General features: G+C 41.8%; 1 protein-coding gene across 3 annotated transcripts in view; it reads left to right on the top strand.

Annotated features, from left to right (window-relative positions):
• The window catches only part of LOC111978154 (TSC22 domain family protein 1), a 67,787-nt gene that overhangs the window by 12,968 nt on the left and 29,706 nt on the right, over positions 1 to 25,113 (top strand). Inside the window, exon 2 of one of the 3 annotated variants that reach the window (XM_070448405.1) lies at positions 9,825 to 12,245. The exons of the other annotated variants lie outside the window; for them this stretch is intronic. Coding sequence (XP_070304506.1) covers positions 9,825 to 9,963 — 139 coding nt within the window. The 3' untranslated portion in view covers positions 9,964 to 12,245. Of the gene's footprint in view, positions 1 to 9,824; positions 12,246 to 25,113 lie in introns of those variants that run through there. 3 annotated transcript variants of the gene reach the window in all.

The raw sequence follows: 25,113 nt of genomic DNA, 5'->3' as shown, positions 1-25,113 counted from the left end.
CTTGGACGCAAATGGGTCTTCCAAATGGACAATGACCCCCAAGCATACTTCCAAAGTTGTTGAAAAATGGCTTAAGGACAACCAAGTCAAGGTATTGGAGTGGCCATCACAAAGCCCTGACCTCAATTCTATAGAAAGGATTGTGGGCAGAACTGAAAAAGTGTGTGAGCAAGGAGGCCTACAAACCTGACTCAGTTACACCAGCTCTGTCAGGAGGAATGGGCCAAAATTCACCCATCTTATTGTGGAAGGCTACCTGAAACGTTTTTCCCAAGTTAAACAATTTAAAAGCAATGCTACCAAATACTAATAAGAGTGTATGTAAACTTCTGACCCACTGGAAATGTGATGAAAGAAATAAAATCTGAAATAAATCTTTTTCTCTACTAATATTCTGACATTTCACATTCTTAAAATAAAGTGGTGATCCTGACTGACCTAAGACAGGGACTTTTTTACTAGGATTAAATGTCAGGAATTGTGAAACACTTTAGCCAAATACATTTAAACTAAGTGTATGTAAACTTTCGACTTCAACTGTAATAGTCTGATTTAGCTTTTAACTAGTTTTGCACACAGATTTCTCAACTGCCTAAAAGACTGCCAGTCTGGGCCGAGTCTGTGAATCCACCTTTGGCCCAGGCAGCATCTCTGTTGTGAATGACTTCAGATCGCTCTGGACTGAACCTTTTTTAAAGGGAGCATGTTTATCTACAATACAATTAAACATTTTAGAAGTGGTTCAGAGCCAACTTTGGGTCAGGTATAGATGCAACACAATCAAAGTGACATATAGGTCACAAAAGGCCTGTTCATTGAAATGTTTAAAATGTATCTTTTTGATAAAACGAGGATTGAATCGAGGCATCCGTATATCCCTGGCACATGCAATGGGACAGTGGTCACTAATATCTTAAGCAAATACCCCACTCCCAGCATATTTCTCTGGAGTATTTGTAAATATGTGGTCAATCAAAGTCGATTTCGTAGGGTCCTTTTAAGTTTGGACGAGTGGGCTTTAATCAGCTGTGTCAAATTTTAGATTAGTACAAAAATAATTTAGACAATCAGTAGTACAACAGTTTTACAATGCAAGACGATACCAGTAGCTTCCAGCTTTAATTGTAGTCTTAGCTTACAGCTGAATTCACTACCTTGTAGTACTCTGTTTGCGATAATATGCAAACCATAATGCAAAATGTGCTAATTTCAAAGCTGACTGTCACCAAAAACTTTAATTCACTTCGTCTTCCTCACCACCAAAAATCATTCACTGACTGCCTTTGCCTCCCGTCTGGTTTCAACTAGATTCCAAAGCCAAAAATTCAGATTCCATAGCCACATTCAACCTCGAATGACGTCATTAATTTCTTAAAAACCAATCAGTCTAAGCCCTGTCTACTGCTATTGAATAACAGATTCACTACATGGATCAACAGACCCCCCCCCCCCCACCAAGGAAGTTTGTTCTGAAGTGTCTGTCCTTTATCTGAGAGATGTAAGAAAGAGCAGGACATCTTGTTTTGTTTTTGGCAACAACAAAAAAGGACATAAAAAGGTTTAAACGTAATGATATTGAACTCAAAAGATGCCCAAAGATTGAACACAACAGTAGCTGAGTTTCTGTCTGGATCAAGTGCCATTCTGTGACTGGCTAATATATATGTATATATTTTTTTGTTTTTGTGTTATGGTATTGAGTATTGTGATACTAAACTTGGTATCTGTATCGAAGTTAAAATTCTTGTATCGTTAAAACACTAGTGTGTGTCTGTTCCTGGAGCTCTAAGATAAATGACTGCTTTAGCAGGACTGAAACATGATCTGGAAGCCAAAACGGCATCAGCAGAGTCAGTCTCACTGTCACCTGCCCTGCCTGTCTTGTCCTGTCCTTACACAACCCCAGCTGTCTGTGTTGACAGCAGTATTGAGTTTATTCAGCTGACGTATGTGGTTAGCTACCTCTTGTGTTTAGATCCCTGGCTTTATACTAATTATTCCCCTCTGGTTTATTGGATACTAAAATACTTGTCATGGTCTGCAAGCATTGATTATAGGCCTCCTTATTAGACTACCATAGCAGTATACACATTGCGATTAGTCATAAATAGCAACGGTGGAAAGCGACACAATGATGGTATGTTTATGGTATTAGTTGGGATCCATTAATTCTGGAATATGTATCTTCATGTAGCGTATGTGTTGCTCTCTCTGTTATTATACTACCAGTGTTGGAACCCAGACAACAAACTTGGACTGTATTATTTCCATTTAGCAGTCATTGTAGGCCTAAATTAACTAAGTACTGTTGCAATACTCCACTGTCTGTGCTCCAGAGGGGTATACTACAAAGCAGGATCAACGAGTAAGCCAGCTAACCTTTAATAAATACCAGAAAAAACGATTGGTTTTCTGAATCATTTAAGAAAGCTTAAGTTAGATATGTGTTTTTGGTTGAGTCAATGAGATCACGCCCTTTTCAAACTTGTCCTTCTAAAATGTTTTTATTTTATTTTAGAATATTTAGACAAGTTGGCTAGCCCAACTCATTGGGGTGGCAGGTAGCCTAGTGGTTAGAGCGTTGGGCCAGTAACCGAAAGGTTGCTGGATCGAATCCCCAAGCTGACAAGGTAAAAATCTGTTGTTCTCCCCCTAAACAAGGCAGTTAACACCCCAGTAGGCTGTCATTGTAAATACGATTTTGTTCTTAATTGACTTGTCTAGTTAAATAAAGGTAAAACTTATTTTTATTTTTATGTAGGGAGTAATATTTTCCCCCAAATCTACCAAGGTTCAATACCGGGAATAATTCATATTTGTTCAGAGTTCTGGGGAAACTCACTTCCGATTTTTGAAATGTAAAGCTTTTAAAACCAAGGTATGGTCACTTGGGATTCTCCCAAAATAAGATAGTCCCTGCGTTACATTGCTGTCTTGTCTGCGGCCCTATGTAAAGATTACACAGCAAGTGAAACTGATATTTAGTCATGTTAGAGTAACTTTGATCGGCCATAACATTGTGAATTGCGTAACAGGCCGTTCTTAAATTCAGAGCGTTATGTTCCTCAATTCAGCCTAGGCCTACTGCTGAAATGCTCTCTCGAAATGGTGCGCTCAGGACGCACAAGACACACCCCGAGTAGGCTATAGCGTTGTCGAATCATATTAACTTTGTAACGGCAGTCAAACAAAAGTAAAATGACCAAAGTTGCTAAGCTTTCTAGATAACCAACGAATGACAGAATATCTCATATTTGACTAAATCAAGTTGATTATACAGATAAGATAGCAGATCAGCTCATAAATAACGGGGAGATGAAGAGAAATTGTTTAAATATCAAGATATCTTAACAGGGACTACATTGTTGGATGATCAGTGATTGAGCGAACTAATAAATGAGCTACCACTTCCACTTGTCCAGCCAGAGATCAATTAACCAAATATACAGACAGAGATTCAGTGAAACATTATCACATTGATTGATTCAGACAAGTCACAGGTTTTGGTTGGGAGTAGGACAGGCTACTGCGTGAGTGAAGAGCAAAATCCACTTTTATAACATGCTAGCAAAATGTTCTAATCAGCTAATATATGAGCAAACTAGAATAAAGATAATCATTAGCACTCACCTCAATTTAGCTAACATTTCAGCAGCCTTAAGTGTTACCAAATATCCAAACGAAGATTCAGTGAAAACAAAGATCTGACATTGATTCATTTATGTAGATGAGTCCCCCACGCTTGTCTAGAAGCAGCGTGATTGGGGCTGTCCCAATCAAAACAGTGCTGAAATGATAATCTAGGTGACCACACACGACTATTGTTTTAAATAAGTATAACGGTTGTATATGACTAAGAGTTTCTGTATAAGCAAGAATTTGATACATGCCTTCAATTGCATTAGCCTGCTATTCCAATGTTTTCATAATTCAGTTGATCATAACTAAGGTGAGTTTTCCTCTGTGCTTTTTCTAGGCCCAATGGTTTCCTCATCTCCGCACTTTGTTGCTGCCTGCCTCTGCCACGTTGTTCTCAACACCAGTTGAAATCAATATAGCCTACTGTTTTCTTAATCATTTAATTTTATCGGGTTCAGGCTCATTTCTGTGATGTCGGACCAGGCCTCAGCTTGCCGGGATCGTGTCGAACCGGGAGCACATTTTCAGTTCTGATGAGAACTCTAAACTGTGTTCGGGTCTCGTGTGCAGTCTGGCAGTGTCAATTATGCGTGTGCTTTGATTTTATGGTGAGTTTGTGTCAAGTAAATACGCTAGGCTAATGTGCTATTTTATTCTTTGGCAATCTGCTGCTGCACGTGTGTATCTATCTCTCTCCTTCTCTGCTTCCATACTACATAGCCCAGAGAACACTCTGCAGCGACTTGTGTGAGTGGCCAATTAGTGAGTGGCCTCTTTGATCCAGGTGCAGATGTGCCTTTTCTTTCTGACTTTATTTCTCTCTGTTTTGATGATATATGTTGTTATTCAAGCCGTAAAGGGGATCGATTGGTGCATGTGCGCGTGTCTAGGCCTAGTTATTGCTAATAGGTTATAATGAACTGTTTGTAGTCTACCTTTCATCTGAGGCTTTAGAGCTTTAGATAGCATAACACCCTCCTTCACCAATAGATAGGAGTAGGAGGAACCACCTTTATATCAAGCAGATGTGGGATGCCATTTTAGGCTAAAGCTTTTCAACAGACACAGATCCTCCTTTTAGGCCTTTTACCTCTTTGAAGGGGTATGACATTGTATTGTAACTTCTAATTTGTGCAGCGTTTAATTTAAACTTCAGTCATTGGGAATGAAACGTAGAGGTAAGTCACACACTCTGTCCCTCTTTGTCTAACCATCTCTCACCCCTCTGTCTGTCTAGTCCCGTCTCTCCCTGTATTAGTATTGAATGGTGTTGATAGAGGTCGTCTACTAGTCTGTTAGCTCTCTGAACACTGATGTGCTGAATCATACCTGGAATTCCTGTGACCAATACGCTGTCTGGTCCTGGACCCAGGAATGTACTCGTGCACATAAGAACACACACTTGCAATGGATTACTTTGCACATCACACACCGTCTGCCTCAACCTACCCCACCCCCCTCTCTCTAACGCTCCGTCTCTGTGAGCATGCTGCTGCCTTGAGTGAAGGCCCATGTGTCTCTGCTGCTCTAGTGAGCAGGCACAATTACATTTCCCTTCCTTGTGTCACCGGCTGAACAGCCCCAGTCTAACCTTGTCTGTCCGGCCCGTGGGAAATGAGGTCACTGGGGGAGACAATAGCTTGGCACAAAATAATTTATCCCCCTCCTTTCTCTCACTCTTTGTCACTTGCTCTCTCACTTCAGTCTCTTAATTCTTGGATTTTAGGTTTAGATTAACTTCTTATGGCTGCATCCCGACTTACAAGTTGGTGCATTCACCCAGCAAAAGCACTACAAACGATTATGTTAGGTCACCACCAAACCACAATAAGCACAGCCATTTTTCCAGCGAAAGATAGCAGTCAGAAAAAGCACAAATAGAGATAAAATGAATCACTAACCTTTGATTATCTTCATCAGATGACACTCATAGGACCTCATGTTACACAATACATGCATGTTTTGTTTTATAAAGTTCATATTTATATAAAAAAATCAGAGTTTACATTGGCGCGTTACATTCACTAGTTACAAAAACATCAAGTAATTTTGCATAGCCACATAATTTCAACAGAAATACTCATCATAAATGTAGATGATAATACAAGTTATACACATGGAATTATAGATATAACTCTCCTTAATGCAACCGCTGTGTCAGATTTAAAAAAAACTTTACGGAAAAAGCAAATCATGCAATAATCTGAGACGGAGCTCAGAACGCCATGTTGGGGTCAACAGAAACCAGAAAATACATGATAAAGGTTTCCTTACCTTTGATGAACTTCATCAGAATGCAGTCCTAGGAATCCCAGGTCCACAATAAATACTTGATTTGTTCGATAATGTCCGTTATTTATGTCCAATTAGCTACTTTGGTTAGCGCGTTAGCGGTAAACAATTCCAAAGTCACAAAGTGCATCCACTATAACGTGACGAAATGTCCAAAAGTTCCGTAACAGTCAGTAGAAACATGTCAAACGATGTACTGAATCAATCTTTAGAATGTTGTTAACAAACATCTTGAATAACGTTCCAACCGGAGAATTACATTGACTTCAGAAGAGCGGTGGAACGGAGGTCCTCATGTTGAAAGCATGGTCAGCTCGTGGCAGATCTGACTAATTCCTGTCTCCTTTGGCCCGCCTTCACATTAGTCATCAGACAAAGTTCTATTGACTGTTGACATCTAGTGGAAGCCGTAGGAAGTGAAAACTCATCAATATCTCGCTGTAATTTCAATGAGAGCTTGGTTGAAAATCTGCCACCTCAGAAAAAATTCAAACAGGAAGTGGAACTTCTCAGGTTTTTCCCTGCCATATGAGTTGTTATACTCACAGACATAATTCAAACAGTTTTAGAAACTTCAGAGTTTTCTATCTAATACGAATAATAATATGCATATATTAGCAACTGGGACTGAGGAGCAGGCAGTTTACTATGGGCACCTTTCATCCAAGCTACTCAATACTGCCCCTGCAGCCATAAGTTAAAAAGTAAGTTCTTCTGAACTCAAACTCCCATATTCTCACTCCTAAATGAGCTTCCTCAAATCTCCACCTTCCTGCGCAGTAGTACGTAGTCTCACATTCTTGAAGGACTGAGACACATGTTTGGGTTTTAACTTCCATTAGATACTGTTGGAGCCTGGTGCAGGTTAAATGACAGCCTTGGGCTCTAAAACAATCTATTTAAATGTATCCATATCATTGGACAGGTCATATGTGGTGTATAATCCTGTCTCTATGGATTTGATGGCTGTTCCCCCTCACTTTGTGAACTAATCCCCTTTTCTTTGGTGACAGAGCTGAATGAGAGCCCATGGGTTTTGTGACTCTGTGGCTAGCATGTTAGCATTAGCATACAGCATGAGCCTTCTCTCTCAGCCTTTAGTGTAGCCTTTTATATTACCAATAGAAATAGCCCCTCTGTAGCATGCTCATCCCCTGTGCTACCCTTCAGCACTGAGTAGCTCTTGTTTTAGCACTTAGCTTAGCACTGAGTCATTTCTTAAGCGTCAGTGCCAGAGCTTGTGTGGCTGCCTGGCTCCCTGTGATGTCCTCACCCCCTCACCACACCTCTGGCTGGTCAATGATTCGTCCCTTTCCATTCATTCTATTTCTATCAAATCAAATTTCAAATCAAATTTATTTATATAGCCCTTCGTACATCAGCTGATATCTCAAAGTGCTGTACAGAAACCCAGCCTAAAACCCCAAACAGCAAGCAATGCAGGTGTAGAAGCACGGTGGCTAGGAAAAACGCCCTAGAAAGGCCAAAACCTAGGAAGAAACCTAGAGGAACCAGGCTATGAGGGGTGGCCAGTCCTCTTCTGGCTGTGCCGGGTGGAGATTATAACAGAACATGGCCAAGATGTTCAAATGTTCATAAATGACCAGCATGGTCAAATAATAATAATCACAGTAGTTGTCGAGGATGCAACAGGTCAGAACCTCAGGAGTAAATGTCAGTTCGCTTTACGTAGCCGATCATTGAGAGTATCTCTACCGCTCCTGCTGTCTCTAGAGAATTAAAAACATCAGGTCTGGGACAGGTAGCACGTCCGGTGAACAGGTCAGGGGTCCGTAGCCGCAGGCAGAACAGTTGAAACTGGAGCAGCAGCACGGCCAGGTGGACTGGGGACAGCAAGGAGTCATCATGCCAGGTAGTCCTGAGGCTGTGGCCCCATCCGATGATACCCCCGGACAGGGCCAAACAGGCAGGATATAACCCCACCCACTTTGCCAAAGCATAGCCCCCACACCACTAGAGGGATATCTTCAACCACTAACTTACCATCCTGAGACAAGGCCGAGTATAGCCCACAAAGATCTCCGCCACGGCACAACCCAAGGGGGGGGGGGGCGCCAACCCAAACAGGAAGATCACGTCAGCGACTCAACCCACTCAAGTGACGCACCCCTCCTAGGGACGGCATGGAAGAGCACCAGTAAGCCAGTGACTCAGCCCCTGTAATAGGGTTAAAGGCAGAGAATCCCAGTGGAGAGAGGGGAACCGGCCAGGCAGAGACAGCAAGGGCGGTTCGATGCTCCAGAGCCTTTCCGTTCACCTTCACACTCCTGGGCCAGACTACACTCAATCATATGACCTACTGAAGAGATGAGTCTTCAGTAAAGACTTAAAGGTTGAGACCGAGTCTGCGTCTCTCACATGGGTAGGCAGACCATTCCATAAAAATGGAGCTCTATAGGAGAAAGCCCTGCCTCCAGCTGTTTGCTTAGAAATTCTAGGGACAATTAGGAGGCCTACGTCTTGTGACCGTAGCGTACGTGTAGGTATGTACGGCAGGACCAAATCGGAAAGATGGGTAGGAGCAAGCCCATGTAATGCTTTGTAGGTTAGCAGTAAAACCTTGAAATCAGCCCTTGCCTTAACAGGAAGCCAGTGTAGGGAGGCTAGCACTGGAGTAATATGATCACATTTTTGAGTTCTAGTCAGGTTTCTAGCAGCCGTATTTAGTACTAACTGAAGTTTATTTAGTGCTTTATCCGGGTAGCCGGAAAGTAGAGCATTGCAGTAGTCTAACCTAGAAGTAACAATCATGGATACATTTTTCTGCATCATTTTTGGACAGAAAGTTTCAGATTTTTGCAATGTTACGTAGATGGAAAAAAGCTGTCCTTGAAACAGTCTTGATATGTTCGTCAAAAGAGAGATCAGGGTCCAGAGTGACGCCGAGGTCCTTCAGTTTTATTTGAGACAACTGTACAACCATCAAGATTAATTGTCAGATTCAACTGAAGATCTCTTTGTTTCTTGGGACCTAGAATAAGCATATCCATTTTGTCCGAGTTTAAAAGTATAAAGTTTGCAGCCATCCGCTTCCTTATGTCTGAAACACAGGCTTCTAGCGAGGGCAATTTTGGGGCTTCACCGTGTTTCATTGAAATGTACAGCTGTGTGTCATCCGCATAGCAGTGAAAGTTAACATTATGTTTTCGAATGACATCCCCAAGAGGTAAAATATATAGTGAAAACAATAGTGGGCCTAAAACGGAATCTTGAGGAACACCGAAATTTACAGTTGATTTGTCAGAAGGCAAACCATTCACAGAGACAAACTGATATCTTTCCGACAGATAAGATCTAAACCAGGCCAGAACTTGTCCGTGTAGACCAATTTGGGTTTCCAATCTCTCCAAAAGAATGTGGTGATTGATGGTATCAAAAGCAGCCCTAAGGTCTAGGAGCACGAGGACAGATGCAGAGCCTCGGTCTGATGCCATTAAAAGGTAATTTACCACCTTCACAAGTGCAGTCTCAGTGCTATGATGGGGTCTAAAACCAGACTGAAKCATTTCRTAYACATTGTTTGTCTTCAGGAAGGCAGTGAGTTGCTGCGCAACAGCTTTTTCWAACATTTTWGAGAGGAATGGRAGATTCGATATAGGCCGATAGTTTTTTATRTTTYCTGGKTCAAGGTTTAGCTTTTTCAAGAGAGGCTTTATTACTGCCACTTTTAGTGAGTTTGGTACACATCCGGTGGATAGAGAGACGTTTATTATGTTCAACATAGGAGGGCCAAGCACAGGAAGCAGCTCTTTCAGTAGTTTAGTAGGAATAGGTTCCAGTATGCAGCTTGAAGGTTTAGAGGCCATGATTATTTTCATCATTGTGTCAAGAGATAAAGTACTAAAACACTTAAGTGTCTCTCTTGATCCTAGGTCCTGGCAGAGTTGTGCAGACTCAGGACAACTGAGATTTGGAGGAATACGCAGATTTAAAGATGAGTCTGTAATTTGCTTTCTAATGATCATGATCTTTTCCTCAAAGAAGTTCATGAATGTATTACTGCTGAAGTGAAAGCCATCCTCTCTTGGGGAATGCTGCTTTTTAGTTAGCTTTCTATGCATTTAATCCTATCCGATAGGCAAATTCTAGATAGATAATTTTTGAAAACTGGGCCCCGGGGATTGAGGCTTCAGTCAGCCATGTAACCCTTAACTAAACCAGAAGCCTGTTCAGTCAATCAGCTGGGTTAAACAACCTCTGATGTTGATGACAGGGCTGTTTTGTCAATATATGTCTGACAGGTTGTATTTACTGCAGTGTTGCCCCGGGTACATCTTACCTTACCTACTTATCTGGTCTCCTTGCCCAATTTTTTCCCCTCCTATAATTAATGACCATTTGTTTGTTAATTCTTTCACTCAGGTTTTTTTCACCACTGCAACCAGGCACGTGTGTCTGCGTGGTGTTTGGTGTGGCAGGTGCTTTGAGTTTATCTAAATTTAAGAGGCTGGTGACTGCTTCTGAATAACAGGCAGCCATGACAGTCTTTCTGATCTTTGCACTGCAGGGTGTGTGCTTGGGTGCGTGTGCCAGGTCATAAATTGGGAACTCATCGTTGCTTGTTCCGTAGCAAGTGTTGTCTGACTGTACCGAGGTTATGAGCTTTTCATATTTAAAATGAATAAAATCACAGATTATTTAAGCAGTTTGTTATGATGACAGGTTTTCATGGTATCCAGTCTGTTGTGCCACATCATACACATGCGTAAGCAGACATACACTCACACATTGAGCTCCAGTGTTGGTATCATGCAGTATTGATGAATAGCTTTTCCTGTGGACATGCATACTAACACACACACAGGCTTGCGCTGTAATAGATCACGTGTGAGGCGGGGGTGTTCAGGCATGGCTATTTGATGTTGTCGTCCTGTTGACAGATTAATATATCACGTGCATCATCACTCTGTTCTGTCACAACTGTTTACTGTTGCATCAGAAACACATTTTTTAAACATTTTTATTTAACCGTTTATTTAACTAGGCAAGTCAGTTAAGAACAAATTCTTATTTACAGTGACTGTCTTCACCGGCCAAACCCGGACGATGCTGGACCAATTGTGCGCCGCCCAACAGGGTGAATGTAGGCTATGTCCTGCAATAACCTCAAAACAGTTAGTTTTATTTGAACCTCCTGGTTAGTCTCAAACACACACTGAGGTCATGGACAGTGAGTCAGACCTAGTTAAAGTCCTCATATTACACAGATCCATTGTCAGAGATCATATTTTCCACCTGGTTTCTACATGGTGGAACGTGTGGAGCGTGTGTGTGTGAGTGTCGGTTTTATCATGTCTCATCAGCTGACAGAACACACCCACAGGCAAAGAGAGCACTGAAGGCACTGGGTACTTTTCTAAAGCTGCATGGATTGGAGACACTCACAATCACCCACCTAGCTTCACCCATGTGGTCCTGCGGTGATGGAGAGGTGTATGTAGTAGAGGAGCTTTTATCTCTGATGGTTGTGTTCAGAACTAGAGAGAGTCGTTTTAAAATGACTTTGTGCTGTTTTGTTTTTGGGCCAGCTAGTTCAGATTACATTAAACTAACCTTTACATGCTCATGCGCACACATACTCATGCACACACATACTCAAATAGTTATTTAAATGATAGCTCTGTAAAACATTCATGCATCACCTATATGCACAACACCTCTCATGGACTATTTATTGATTTTTTTTTTTAGGCTTATGCGTTACCTTGACTCTCTTTCTAGGTCTGTTACCATAAAGTCTGGGTCAAATGGAGGAACGATTTACTAATTTTGTTTTGAGAGGAGCATTTTGCTGCAGTGTAGAGGCCTGGGTGAGCAGAGCTGCTAGTTACAGGGTCAGTATTATCTGCAGACTGTACAGGACTCAGGAGGTAATGGCTCTATGACGGGGCAGAACTGAGGACAGAGAGGTAATGGGTCTATTGTATTGATTCGGCGGTTACGGTCACTTAGTAATGTTAGTCTCTTGCTCCATCTAGTGCCTATTGGCTGTCAGGATTTATTTAGAAGTTTTTGTTTTTTATTCAGATTTCATATTTCACAAATATTTTACCTACATTCCATGGTATACAATATCAGATCACTTCATATATACACTGCTCAAAAAAATAAAGGGAACACTTAAACAACACAATGTAACTCCAAGTCAATCACACTTCTGTGAAATCAAACTGTCCACTTAGGAAGCAACACTGATTGACAATAAATTTCACATGCTGTTGTGCAAATGGAATAGACAAAAGGTGGAAATTATAGGCAATTAGCAAGACACCCCCAATAAAGGAGTGGTTCTGCAGGTGGTGACCACAGACCACTTCTCAGTTCCTATGCTTCCTGGCTAATGTTTGGTCACTTTTGAATGCTGGCGGTGCTTTCACTCTAGTGTAGCATGAGACGGAGTCTACAACCCACACAAGTGGCTCAGGTAGTGCAGCTCATCCAGGATGGCACATCAATGCGAGCTGTGGCAAGAAGGTTTGCTGTGTCTGTCAGCGTAGTGTCCAGAGCATGGAGGCGCTACCAGGAGACAGGCCAGTACATCAGGAGACGTGGAGGAGGCCGTAGGAGGGCACCAACCCGCAGCAGGACCGCTACCTCCGCCTTTGTGCAAGGAGGAGCACTGCCAGAGCCCTGCAAAATGACCTCCAGCAGGCCACAAATGTGCATGTGTCTGCTCAAACGGTCAGAAACAGACTTCATGAGGGTGGTATGAGGGCCCGACGTCCACAGGTGGGGGTTGTCTTACAGCCCAACACCGTGCAGCACGCTTTGGCATTTGCCAGAGAACACCAAGATTGGCAAATTCGCCACTGGCGCCCTGGCTCTTCACCGATGAAAGCAGGTTCACACTGAGCACGATGAAGCACGATGTGACAGACAGTGACAGAGTCTGGAGACGCCGTGGGAGAACGTTCTGCTGCCTGCAACATCCTCCAGCATGACCGGTTTGGCGGTGGGTCAGTCATGGTGTGGCATTTCTTTGTGGGCCGCACAGCCCTCCATGTGCTCGCCAGAGGTAGCCGACTGGCCATTAGGTACCGAGATGAGATCCTCAGAGCCCTTGTGAGACCATATGCTGACACATGCACAATTTGTGGCCTGCTGGAAGTCATTTTGCAGGGCTCTGGCAGTGCTCCTCCTTGCACAAAGGCGGAGGTAGCGGTCCTGCTGCTGGGTTGTTGCCCTCCTACGGCCTCCTCCACGTCTCCTGATGTACTGCCTGTCTCCTGGTAGCGCCTCCATGCTCTGGACACTAGCTGACAGACACAGCAAACCTTCCTTGCCACAGCTCGCATTGATGTGCCATCCTGGATGAGCTGCACTACCTGAGCCACTTGTGTGGGTTGTAGACTCCGTCTCATGCTACCACAGAGTGAGAGCACCGCCAGCATTCAAAAGTGACCAAAACATCAGCCAGGAAGCATAGGAACTGAGAAGTGGTCTGTGGTCACCACCTGCAGAACCACTCCTTTATTGGGGGTGTCTTGCTAATTGTCTATAATTTCCACCTTTTGTCTATTCCATTTGCACAACAGCATGTGAAATTTATTGTCAATCAGTGTTGCTTCCTAAGTGGACAATTTGATTTCACAGAAGTGTGATTGACTTGGAGTTACATTGTGTTGTTTAAGTGTTCCCTTTATTTTTTTGAGCAGTGTATATATATATTTTTTCATATCGGTCAAGAACATGGACATTTTTACATTGTTGGAGGGAAATGCTTCCCAACTCCTGGCCCTGGGAACCCAAAGGGGTGCACATTCTCAACAACAATTATAGTTTAAAAAGGCGAAAAAAAATTGTGCAGCCATCGACTGCAATGGAGGGTGCACATTTTTCCTCAAGAATTATACGTCTCCCCTCGCAAGGATAGTAGAGAGAGCGTCCTGCACTGATCTGGACTAGAGGTCCACCAATTAATCGAAATGGACGATTTAATTAGGGCCGATTTTCAAGTTTTCATAACAATCGGTAATCTGCATTTTTGGACGCCGATTATGACTGATTATATTGCAATCCACGAGGAGACTGCGTGGCAGGCTGACCACCTGTTACGCGAGTGCAGGCAGCAAGGAGCCATGGTAAGTTGCTAGCTAGCATTAAACTTATCTTGTAAAAAAAGTCAATCTTAACATAATCACTAGTTAACTACACATGGTTGATGATATTACTAGTTTAACTAGCTTGTCCTGCGTTGCATATAATCAATGCGGTGTCTGAAATTGTCACTTCTCTTGCGTTCAGTGTAAGCAGTCAGGGTATATGCAGCAGTTTGGGTCGCCTGGCTCGTTGCGAACTGTGTGAAGACCATTTCTTCCAACAACAAAAACTTAATTCATTTTCCAGAATTTTACGTAATTGACACAACATTGAAGGTTGTGCAATGTAACAGCAATATTTAGACGGAACGGTTCCGTATTTCACTGGAAGAATAAACATTTTGTTTTCGAAATGATAGTTTCCGGATTTGACCATATTGATGACCTAAGGCTTGTATTTCTGTGTGTTTATTATATTACAATTAAGTCTATGATAGAGCAGTCTGACTGAGCAGTCGTAGGCAGCAGCAGGCTCGTGAGCATTCATTCAAACCGCACTTTCCTCCGTTTGCCAGCAGCTTTTCGCAATGCTTGAAGCACAGCGCTGTTTATGACTGCAAGCCTATCAACTCCCGAGATTAGGCTGGGAGTTGATAGGCTTGCCTATAAGAATATCCAATTGTCAAAGGTCTATGAAATACAAATGGTATAGAGAGAAATAGTCCTATAATAACTACAACCTAAAACTTCTTAACTGGGAATATTGAAGACTCATGTTAAAAGGAACCACCAGCTTTCATATGTTCTCATGTTCTGAGCAAGGAACTTAAACGTTAGCTTTTTTACATGGCACATATTCCACTTTTACTTTCTTCTCCAACACTGTGTTTTTGCATTATTTAAACCAAATTGAACATGTTTCATTATTTGAGACTTAATAGATTTTATTTATGTATTATATTAAGTTAAAATAAGTGTTCATTCAGTATTGTTGTAATTGTCATTTATTACAAATATAAATAAAACATTGTTCGAAAATAAATAAATAAAATGAATTAAAATTAAACTTTTTTTGGTCCTCCAATTAACGTTAACAACATTGAAAAATCATAATCGGTCAACCCCTAGTCTGGACACCATTAACCCAGTAGGTGGTAGACTAAAAAGGGCCCCCAGAGGGCACAGTTATGTTATAAAATGTTATATTGTTGCAAAAACGCTGGACCAAAACGTAATGATCTTGGGACCAAAACATATGAGTAAGATCTGCAGAAGCCTCTCTACATCGGTCACATAGGTTTGTATACCTTTTTACTTAGCCTGGACATAGTCCAATAGATTTGGTGTAGCAGCTTGACCTGAACAAGTGCATGCATGCCTAGCACAAATAGACAATGAATGAACCCTCTCAACAATACTTGCTTCCATTCCTCATCTGAGAATTCATTGTTCAGATCATCTTCCCATTTTGTTTTGATGTTCAGAATAGGGGAGGGTTGTACCAATAAGATGGAGGCATATATTGTTGCAGTTTTCACCTTTCTTTTCAGGCTCTGGATTAAAATAGTATCTAATAGTGAAGCTGGGGGGAGTTAATGAAAGGTAGTGAAGGTCCTACTTTCAAGTTGCGTACCTGAAGATAACGAAATACATCTAGGAAGATCAATGTTTTTGACTTGTTTGTCAAGTGAGGCAAAATTATTGTTCAGAAAAAGATCCAATACATGAGCACCTTTCCTCTGCCATACATCAAATGCTCTGTCTTCACATGATGGGGGGAACATTTGGTTATTGTGTCGGGACATGCCGAGTGAAGCTGAAAATGTTGTCGAAATTAGATCCATATTTTCATAGGTTGTTTAACGATGGGATTAGATGTGTACCTGGATATCTGCAAAGGTAAGGGTGAACATTAGTGTGTCAGGCTGATTCTTCCATTTACACTGTTAGGTTCTAATTCTCAGAGTGAAACACTCTCAAAGTTTAACCAAGTTTATTATTTCCAGAGGATCAATAGGGCTGCATTAGACAAACATTTTCACACAAGCACTGATATTTAACCGTTCCTCATAGGCTGAGTCTCCTCCTACCCATCTGTACAAACATCGTTCTTTACTGCTAGGCAGGACACTAGTGATACGGGCCATAAACTTTTATTTCTCCCTTAAGGTGACCTGACCTCAACCCCCCCATCACCAATCCATGGCTCTCCGCTTATCAATGCCTGCCACATGTAATCGCTTCCCTGCACTCAACACATTCCAAGCTTAGTTGCACACACTATATACCTTCCTCCTATAACCCTTAACTTCTGGTGTAAACCCTCTAAACCTCAGCACTCCCTCACTGACATGAATAAGTATATTTCCAATTCTCAGAACCCAACAACACCAAAGAGGGATGACTTGAATAATTGAGATTCAACCCAATACATACTATTTCTGATGTTGGCAGACCAGTTGTAGAACTGTAAAATGAGTGAGGTAATATCTTGATCTAGAAAGAAAAAACTGTAACACATTGAAATAGTTGAATAAACCTTGGAAAGACATTCATTTTCACAGTTTTTTTGCTTCCAGATAGCGAAAGGGGAGAAGTGACCAGCTCTCAAAGACAAGTTTCGTATGTTATTGTAGCTTTGTAAAGTTTGCCTTTAGGAGGTCTTTAACGTGGCGGGTAACTGAAACACCCAGATGTGTGAATTTGTTTGACCCTTTTGAATGGAAGAGTAGCCAAACTGGTGGATCCATCATGTGGGAGAATACAAAACATTTCACATTTATGTAGATTCAGTTTATACACAGATATTTTCCTCAAGATTTCAAGAGTATTCAAAACCATTGGTGCAGATACAGTTGAATTCGGAAGTTTAAATATATTTGGCCAAGGTGTATGTAAACTCAGTTTTTCACAATTCTAGACATTTAATCCTATTCAACATTCCATGTCTTAGGTCAGTTAGGATCACCACTTTTATTTTAAGAATGTGAAATGTCAGAATAATAGAGAGAATGATTTATTTCAGCTTTTATTTCATCACATTCCCATACACTTAATTAGTATTTGGTAGCATTGCCGTTAAATTGTTTAACTTGGGTCAAACGTTTCGGGTAGCCTCCCATAAGCTTCTCACAAATAAGTTTTGGCCCATTCCTCCTGACAGAGCTGGTGTAACTGAGTCATGTTTGTAGGCCTCCTTGCTCACACACACTTTTTCAGTTCTGCCCACAAATTTTCTATAGTATTGAGGTCAGGGCTTTGTGATGGCCACTCCAATACCTTGACTTGGTTGTCCTTAAGCCATTTTGCCACAACTTCGGAAGTATGCGTGGGGTCATTGTCCATTTGGAAGACCCATTTGCGACCAAGCTTTAACATCCTGATTGATGTCTTGAGATGTTGCTTCAATATATCCACATAATTTTCCTTTCCTCATGATGCCATCTATTTTGTGAAGTGCACCAGTCCCTCCTGCAGCAAAGCACCCCCACAACATGATGCTGCCACCTACGTGCTTTATGGTTGGGATGGTGTTCTTCAGCTTGCAAGCATCCCCCTTTTTCCTCCAAACATAAAGGTTCTATTTCTTGTTTCATCAGACCAGAGGACATTTCTCCAAAAAGTACGATCTTTGTCCCCATGTGCAGTTGCAAACCGTAGTCTGGCTTTTTTATGGCGGTTTTGGAGCAGTGGCTTCTTCCTTGCTGAGCAGCCTTTCAGCTTATGTCGATATAGGACTCGTTTTACTGTGGATATAGATACTTTTGTGCCTGTTTCCTCCAGCATCTTCACAATGTCCTTTGCTGTTGTTCTGGGATTGATTTACACTTTTCGCACCAAAGTACGTTCATCTTTAGGAGACAGAACGCGTCTCTTTCCTGAGCGGTATGATGACTTCGTGGTCTCATGGTGTTTATACTTGCGTACTATTGTTTGAACAGACGCCCGTGGTGCCTTCAGGCGTTTGGAAATTGCTCCCAAGGATGAACCAGACTTGTGGAGATCTACAATTGTTTTGAGGTTTTGGCAGATTTTTTGTTGTTGTTGATTTTCCCTAAATATCAAGCAGAGGCACAGAGTTTGAAGGTAGGCCTTGAAATACATCCACAGGTACACCTCCAATTGACTTAAATTATGTCAATTAGCCTATCAGAAGCTTGTAAATCCATGACATAATTTTCTGGAATTTTCCATGCTGTTTAAAGGCACAGTCAACTTAGTGTATGTAAACTTTTGACCCACTGGAATTGTGATACAGTGAAATAATCTGTCTGTGAAAAATTACTTGTCATGCACGAAGTAGATGTCCTAACTGACTTGCCAAAACTATAGTTTGTAAACAAGAATTTTGTGGAGTGGTTGAAAAACGAGTTTTAATGACTCGAACCTAAGTATATGTAAACTTCCGACCAACTTTAACATTGGATCAGAGATAAATAAAAGTATGTCATCAGCATAAAGTGAGATTTTGTGTTCGAGATGACCTCTTATCACCTCTTTCACTACCTCACTGCTACGTAGAGCGATGGCTAGTGGCTCTATGGCGATAGAAAAAAGGAGTGGAGACATCGAACATCACTTCCCAGTGGAACTTTGTAAAGGGAAAGTACTCAAAAACGAAAGATGCTGTTCATTCTGAAACCAGTGGAGATTTGTATATTATTTTAACCCATGAAATAAATGCATCTCCAAAATCAATGCCTTTTGATGCTTTGATTAAATAATCCCCTTCTATGCGGTCATGCTTTTTCTGCATCCATCAAAAATAACTATTTCTGGCTTTGCAGAGGGTGGAGTATATGGCACACACCTGTCTATAGAATGTCCCACAGTTGACAGTGCATGTCAGAGCAAAAGCCAAGCCATGAGGTTGAAGGAATTGTCCATAGAGCTCCGAGACAGGATTGTGTCGAGGCACAGATCTATGGAAGGGTACCAAAAAAGCATTGAAGGACCCCAAGAACACTGTGGACTCCGTTCTTAAATGGAAGAAGTTTGGAACCACCAAGACTCTTCCTAGAGCTGGCCGTCCGGCCAAACTGCGCAATCAGGGGAGAAGGGGCTTGGTCTGGGAGGTGACCAAGAACCAAAGGTCACTCTGACAGAGCTCCAGTTCCTCTGTGGAGATGGGGGAGCCTTCCAGAAGGACAACCATCTCTGCATCTCTCCACCAATCAGGCCTTTATGGTAGAGTGGCCAGACGGAAGCCACTCCTCAGTAACAGGCACGTGACAGCCCGCTTGGAGTTTGCCAAAAGGCACCTAAAGGACTCTGACCATGAGAAACAATATTCTCTGGTCTGATGAAACTAAGACAGAACTCTTTTGGCCTGAGCGCTCAGACTGGGGCGAAGGTTTACCTTCCAACAGAAGAACGACCCTAAGCACACGGCCAAGACAACGCAGGAGTGGCTTCGGAACTAGTCTCTGAATGTCCTTGAGTGGCCCAGCCAGAGCCCAGACTTGAACCCGATCAAACATCTCTGGAGAGACCTAAAAATAGCTGTGCGGCGATGCTCCCCATCCAAACTGACAGAGCTTAAGAGGATCTGCAGAGAAGAATGGGAGAACGTCCCAAATTACAGGTGTGCCAAGCTTGTGGTGTCACCCAAGAAGACTAGAGGCTGTAATCGCTGCCAAAGGTGCTTCAACAAAGTACTGAGTAAAGGGTCTGAATACTTATTTAAATGTGATTTTTTTATAATTTCTAAAAAACTGTTTTTGCTTTGTCGTGTGCGTAGATTGATGTGGGAAAAAAACGATTTAATATATTTTAGAACAAGGCTGTAACGTAACATTTGGAAAAAGTTAAGGGATCTGAAAACTTTCCGAATGCACTATAACTTGGATAGAGGGAGGGAGAGGGACTTTTTTCCCTTATTATTAGAAGAGTGGTACAAAAATGGATCCAGCACACTGTTGAAGTCTTTGCCTTGGATGGGTATTTAGATCAGGCAGTATAGACACCACATTTTTCAGGAAGTTTATATATCGTCCATATTAGGGGTATAAATATTTGCCAGAACCACCAGAATATTATACAGCATCCCTGAGACCACAATATATCGACCATTTATTGTCTGAGAACTTGGGAAGGTGCCAAATTTGTATTGTGATTGTTCAGATAGTTTGAGATTAAAACCTGCCCAATACAGGATTTTCTCCAGCTTTAATCTGGGAACAGGTGTGTTTCTTGTTAAAAAAATAAGCTATGTTTGCTTTGACAAGTTGTAAGTGTGCCGTTTTACATTCCAACTAATGCAGTTGAGCCCCCCTTGGCCTGTCTTGTATCTTGATTTGACATGTTGTACAGGAAGCTATCTCTATACAAACATTTAAAAGCATAAATGTACCCGTATGCATGTTGCTTTTTTTCTAAGCAAGCAAAATACATTGTTGGCTCAAATAAGTGGTTCTCTAACTGTTCTGCATTGTTACTCATCAGCACAAAGCGCCTTCCAGATCCTCTTCTGACTGATCAAAAAAAGAGTAGTTCAAGTTTGAAGCAATAAATGACTCACAACCTGACTGAATCAGTGACTGGTGTACAAATCAAATTGTATTTGTCACATGCGCCGAATACAACTGGTGTCGACCTTAGTGAAATGCTTGCTTACTTAGCCCTTAACCAACAATGCAGTTAAGACCCCCCCCCCCCCAAAAAAAAATAATAAAAGTAAGAATAACAAATAATTAAAGGGCAGCAGTAGATAACAATACCGGGGCTATATACAGGGGGTACTGGTACAGAGTCAATGTCAATGTGCGGGGGCACCGGTGTCGAGGTCATTGAGGTAATTATGTAACTACAATGTTGTTCAGACGCTATCACTGTTTGTATAAGTGATAGGTATTGTTACCCCAGGAATTGGTATTATTAACTTAGATAACTGTGCTAAATTAATATTTTACAGATCTGGTGCTGAAGTATACTGAACAAAAATATAAATCCAACATGCAACAATTTCAAAGATTTTACTCAGTTACAGTTCATATAAGGAAATCAGTCAATTGAAATACATTTATTAGGCCCTGATATGTAGATTTCACATGACTAGGCAGCAGTGCAGCCATGGGTGAGCCATGGAGGGCATAGCCCCAACCACTGGGGAGCCAGGCCTGGCCAATCAGAATCAGTTTCCCCCACAAGGGCTTTTATTATAGACAGAAATTCTCCTCCGCAGAGTTTAATGGCTGTGATAGGAGAGAACTGAGGGCGGATCAACGACATTGTAGTTACTCCACAATACTATCCTAATTGAAAGAGTGAACAGAAGGAAGCCTGTACATAATATACACTGGAGTTGCTTACCAAGATGACATTGAATGTTCCTGAGTGGCCTAGTTATGGTTTTGACTTAAATCGGCTTGAAAATCTATGGCAAGACTTGAAAATGGCTGTTTAGGGGCCTGAGGGCACACACTTCATGCGTTGTTGAAGTGTGTATATTTATTTTTTGCTTCAATTTTATCTCTAAATAAGCTTTGTTGTATAATTTTAAAGGTCAAATACACTGCATATCAAACAGTCAGCAATAATCTAATGAATTCAGAGCTTGTGAATTTATACCTCCACAACCATAAGACCCATTGAGGGCACACACTTATTAATGTGTTGTGAAATTTGTTGTGAATGTATTGTAATGTTTTTAAAATTGTGTAACTGCCTTAATTTTGCTGGACCCCAGGAAGAGTATCTGCTGCCATTACAAATACAACCAACTTGACAGAGCATGAAGAATTTTTACATTTGATGCACTGAATAAGGCTAATCTTAAAGCACTTAAAATGAACTTTTATCTAAAAAAAAAAGTGAGTTCATAAGATTATAATTGTTTGCCATTTGTTTTTATACCGATTTTAGGAAGAGTAATGGAAATGTCTGGCCCCCCTGTAAATAACCTTTATCTAATCTGGCCCTTGCATATAGCCCTTGCCTATATCATTATTTTGTTTGCCATTGTCCTCTAAAACCCCAATTTGTATGATTGGCAGTAATCTAGTAAGCATAGGGCCCTAGGCTATTTCTGGCATATAGCTAGAGATCAAAATCTATGTTGACGAGACAACCATTGTGCTGCACACATCTGAGACCTGTGAACTATGCTGTTACCTCTGATGTCCACCAGTTGTCAGTGTCACGCCTCTAATCAGCCTCCTCCCTCTACTGCCCACTGGACAATTTCCCTGATAGGTGGTTTGTCTGCAAGAGAGAGAGACACACACACCCACACCACACACACACACACACACACACACACACACACACACACACACACACACACACACACACACAGAGAGAGACACACACACAGAGAGAGACACACACACAGAGAGACACACACACACAGAGAGACACACACACACAGAGAGACACACACACACAGAGAGAGACACACACACACAGAGAAGAGACACACCACACACACAGAGAGAGACACAGAGAGACACACACACACACAGAGACACACACACACAGAGACACACACACACACACACACAGAGAGACACACACACACACAGAAGAGAGACACACAGAACACACCACACACACACACACACACACACCAGAGAGAGCACACACACAACACACACACACACACACACACACACACACCGAGAGAGAGACACACACACACACACACACACACACACACGAGAGGAGAGACACACACACACACACAGAGACACACACACACACAGAGAGACACACACACACACAGAGAGGACACACACACACACACAGAGAGACACACACACACACAGAGAACACACACACACACAGAGAACACACACACAGAGACACACACACACACACACACACACAGAGACACAGAGACACACACACACACACAGAGACACACACACTCACACAGAGACATATAGTGCAACAACATGCATTTGGATTAATTCGATATCGCCTAGCCCTACTTTGAGCCCAGGAAACACCTGCAAGGTGACTGTTTTGATTGATTTAAGGATGATTAACCATGACAAAACCACACCCTGGCCTCAGTCTGCCTTTGAATGTATGCAACACAATGTATGCCTATTTATGGCAATGATGTAGTGTTGATTTAGATTCGGCTGAGTGAGAATTTTTTATTTTATTTTACCTTTATTTTACTAGGCAAGTCAGTTAAGAACAAATTCTTATTTTCAATGACGGCCTAGGAACAGTGGGTTAACTGCCTGTTCAGGGGCAGAACGACAGATTTGTACCTTGTCAGCTCGGGGATTTGAACTTGCAACCTTTCGGTTACTAGTCCAACGCTCTAACCACTAGGCTACCCTGCCGCCCCAAGAATAGGCCCTATGGCTCTGGGTTGAATGAGTCAGCAGGCTTAGGGACTAGAGAAAGAACGAGAGCAATAGGGTGTGTGCATGTGTGGGGTGACTCACAGGTGGCATCTATACTATATGGGCATTTTATTAGGAAGTGCTTTTCTGTGGTGTAACGGTGTGTAGCCTACACACAGGAACAACCATTATTTGTTTTGCTCTACCCTCCCCTTTGGCCTAGTCACTGGTCCTGCCCTTGCCTAACCCGAAACCCTCATACATCAACACATACACACTATTTGCCTGTGTATTATACAGACATATTTACTGTAAACCTATGGGAAATTCCATGGCAATGGAATTACACTGAAACTCAGATTTTTCACTTTAAAATGTATACCAACAAAACCATTGATTTCAAAGTTTAACAAACCACACAACTCTATGAACAAGGAATACTTTTAACAATTTTCACTGAACATTTTACAAAAACACATTTACATGAATAACTGTGCAGATATACATTTGGTAACGGAATGAATTTTCTGTAGAAATTGTTCAAAGTAGTCCTTGTTCATAGAGTTGTCAGATTTGTTTGACTTTTTTGTTTGGCATACCTTTTTAAAGTGAAAAATCTGAGTCTCGGCATAATTTCGTTGTTCAGAAGTGGCTTGTGGCACAGTCGCACAATTGTAGATCCGTGTGTGTACTATATGTTAATCTGTTTGTCTCCCTCTCTTTTTTCCATGTTCTCTCCTGACCTGCCCTTTCGCTACCCATCTGTAGGTAAGAGTTCTCTGCCATTACATAAAACTGTGAAGTGTGTTAAATGTTAATTTAAGACTTCACTTTGACCACTTGACAGCGTTGACCAGTAATGGCATCAGATGGTGGACCCCAGGCCCCATGTGTTTACTTACTACTGCAGGCCTCTAGCTAAAGCATTCTAACTGTCCTGCAGGGATGCATTGCTGTAAAAGGGGCTGTCCTTTCGACACTCAGTAAGAGTCACAGCTGACCGGTTCAAACCGGTCGCATCCACCCACGCACCACAGCTACTCTCTCGCTCCATCCCTCCTGCTTTTTCTTCCTTTGTTATTCTCTCTTTCTCTGTCCCATAATATAAACACACTCATATGCGCACAGCAACTACATTGGCCTCAACAGTAGGCTGTATCTGTGAGTGTGTTACAACTCAGGACATAGGACACAGGCCAGTATCTTGAGTTAATTAGCAAAGAAATACCTTTTTGTGGTTTTCTGTGAAAGTAGCATACCGGTAGATGGACTCATTCTCTCACTGTGCTAGTGGTCCATAACTACACACTCAAGGTAAATATACAGTTGAAGTCGGAAGTTTACATACACCTTAGCCAAATACATTTAAACTCCGTTTTTCACAATTCCTGACATTTAATCCTAGTAAAAATTCCCTGTCTTAGGTCAGTTAGGATCACCACTTTATTTTAGAATGTGAAATATCAGAATAATAGCAGAGAATGATATATTTCAGATTTTATTTATTTCATCACATTCCCACTGGATCAGAAGTTTACATACACTTAATTAGTATTTGGTAGCATAGCCTTTAAATTGTTTAACTTGGGCCAAACATTTCAGGTAGCCTTCCACAAGTTTCCCACAATAAGTTGGGTGAATTTTGGCCCATTCCTCTTGACAGAGCTGGCGTAACTGAGTCAGGTTTGTAGGCCTCCTTGCTCGCACACGCTTTTTCAGTTCTGCCCACAAATGTTCTATAGAATTGAGGTCAGGGCTTTGTGATGGCCACTCCAATACCTTGACTTGGTTGTCCTTAAGCCATTTTGCCACAACTTTGGAAG

This window comes from Salvelinus sp. IW2-2015, linkage group LG2 (assembly GCF_002910315.2).
Source record: "Salvelinus sp. IW2-2015 linkage group LG2, ASM291031v2, whole genome shotgun sequence".
NCBI lineage: Eukaryota > Metazoa > Chordata > Actinopteri > Salmoniformes > Salmonidae > Salvelinus > Salvelinus sp. IW2-2015.
This window is presented reverse-complemented; position numbering and strand designations above follow the sequence as displayed.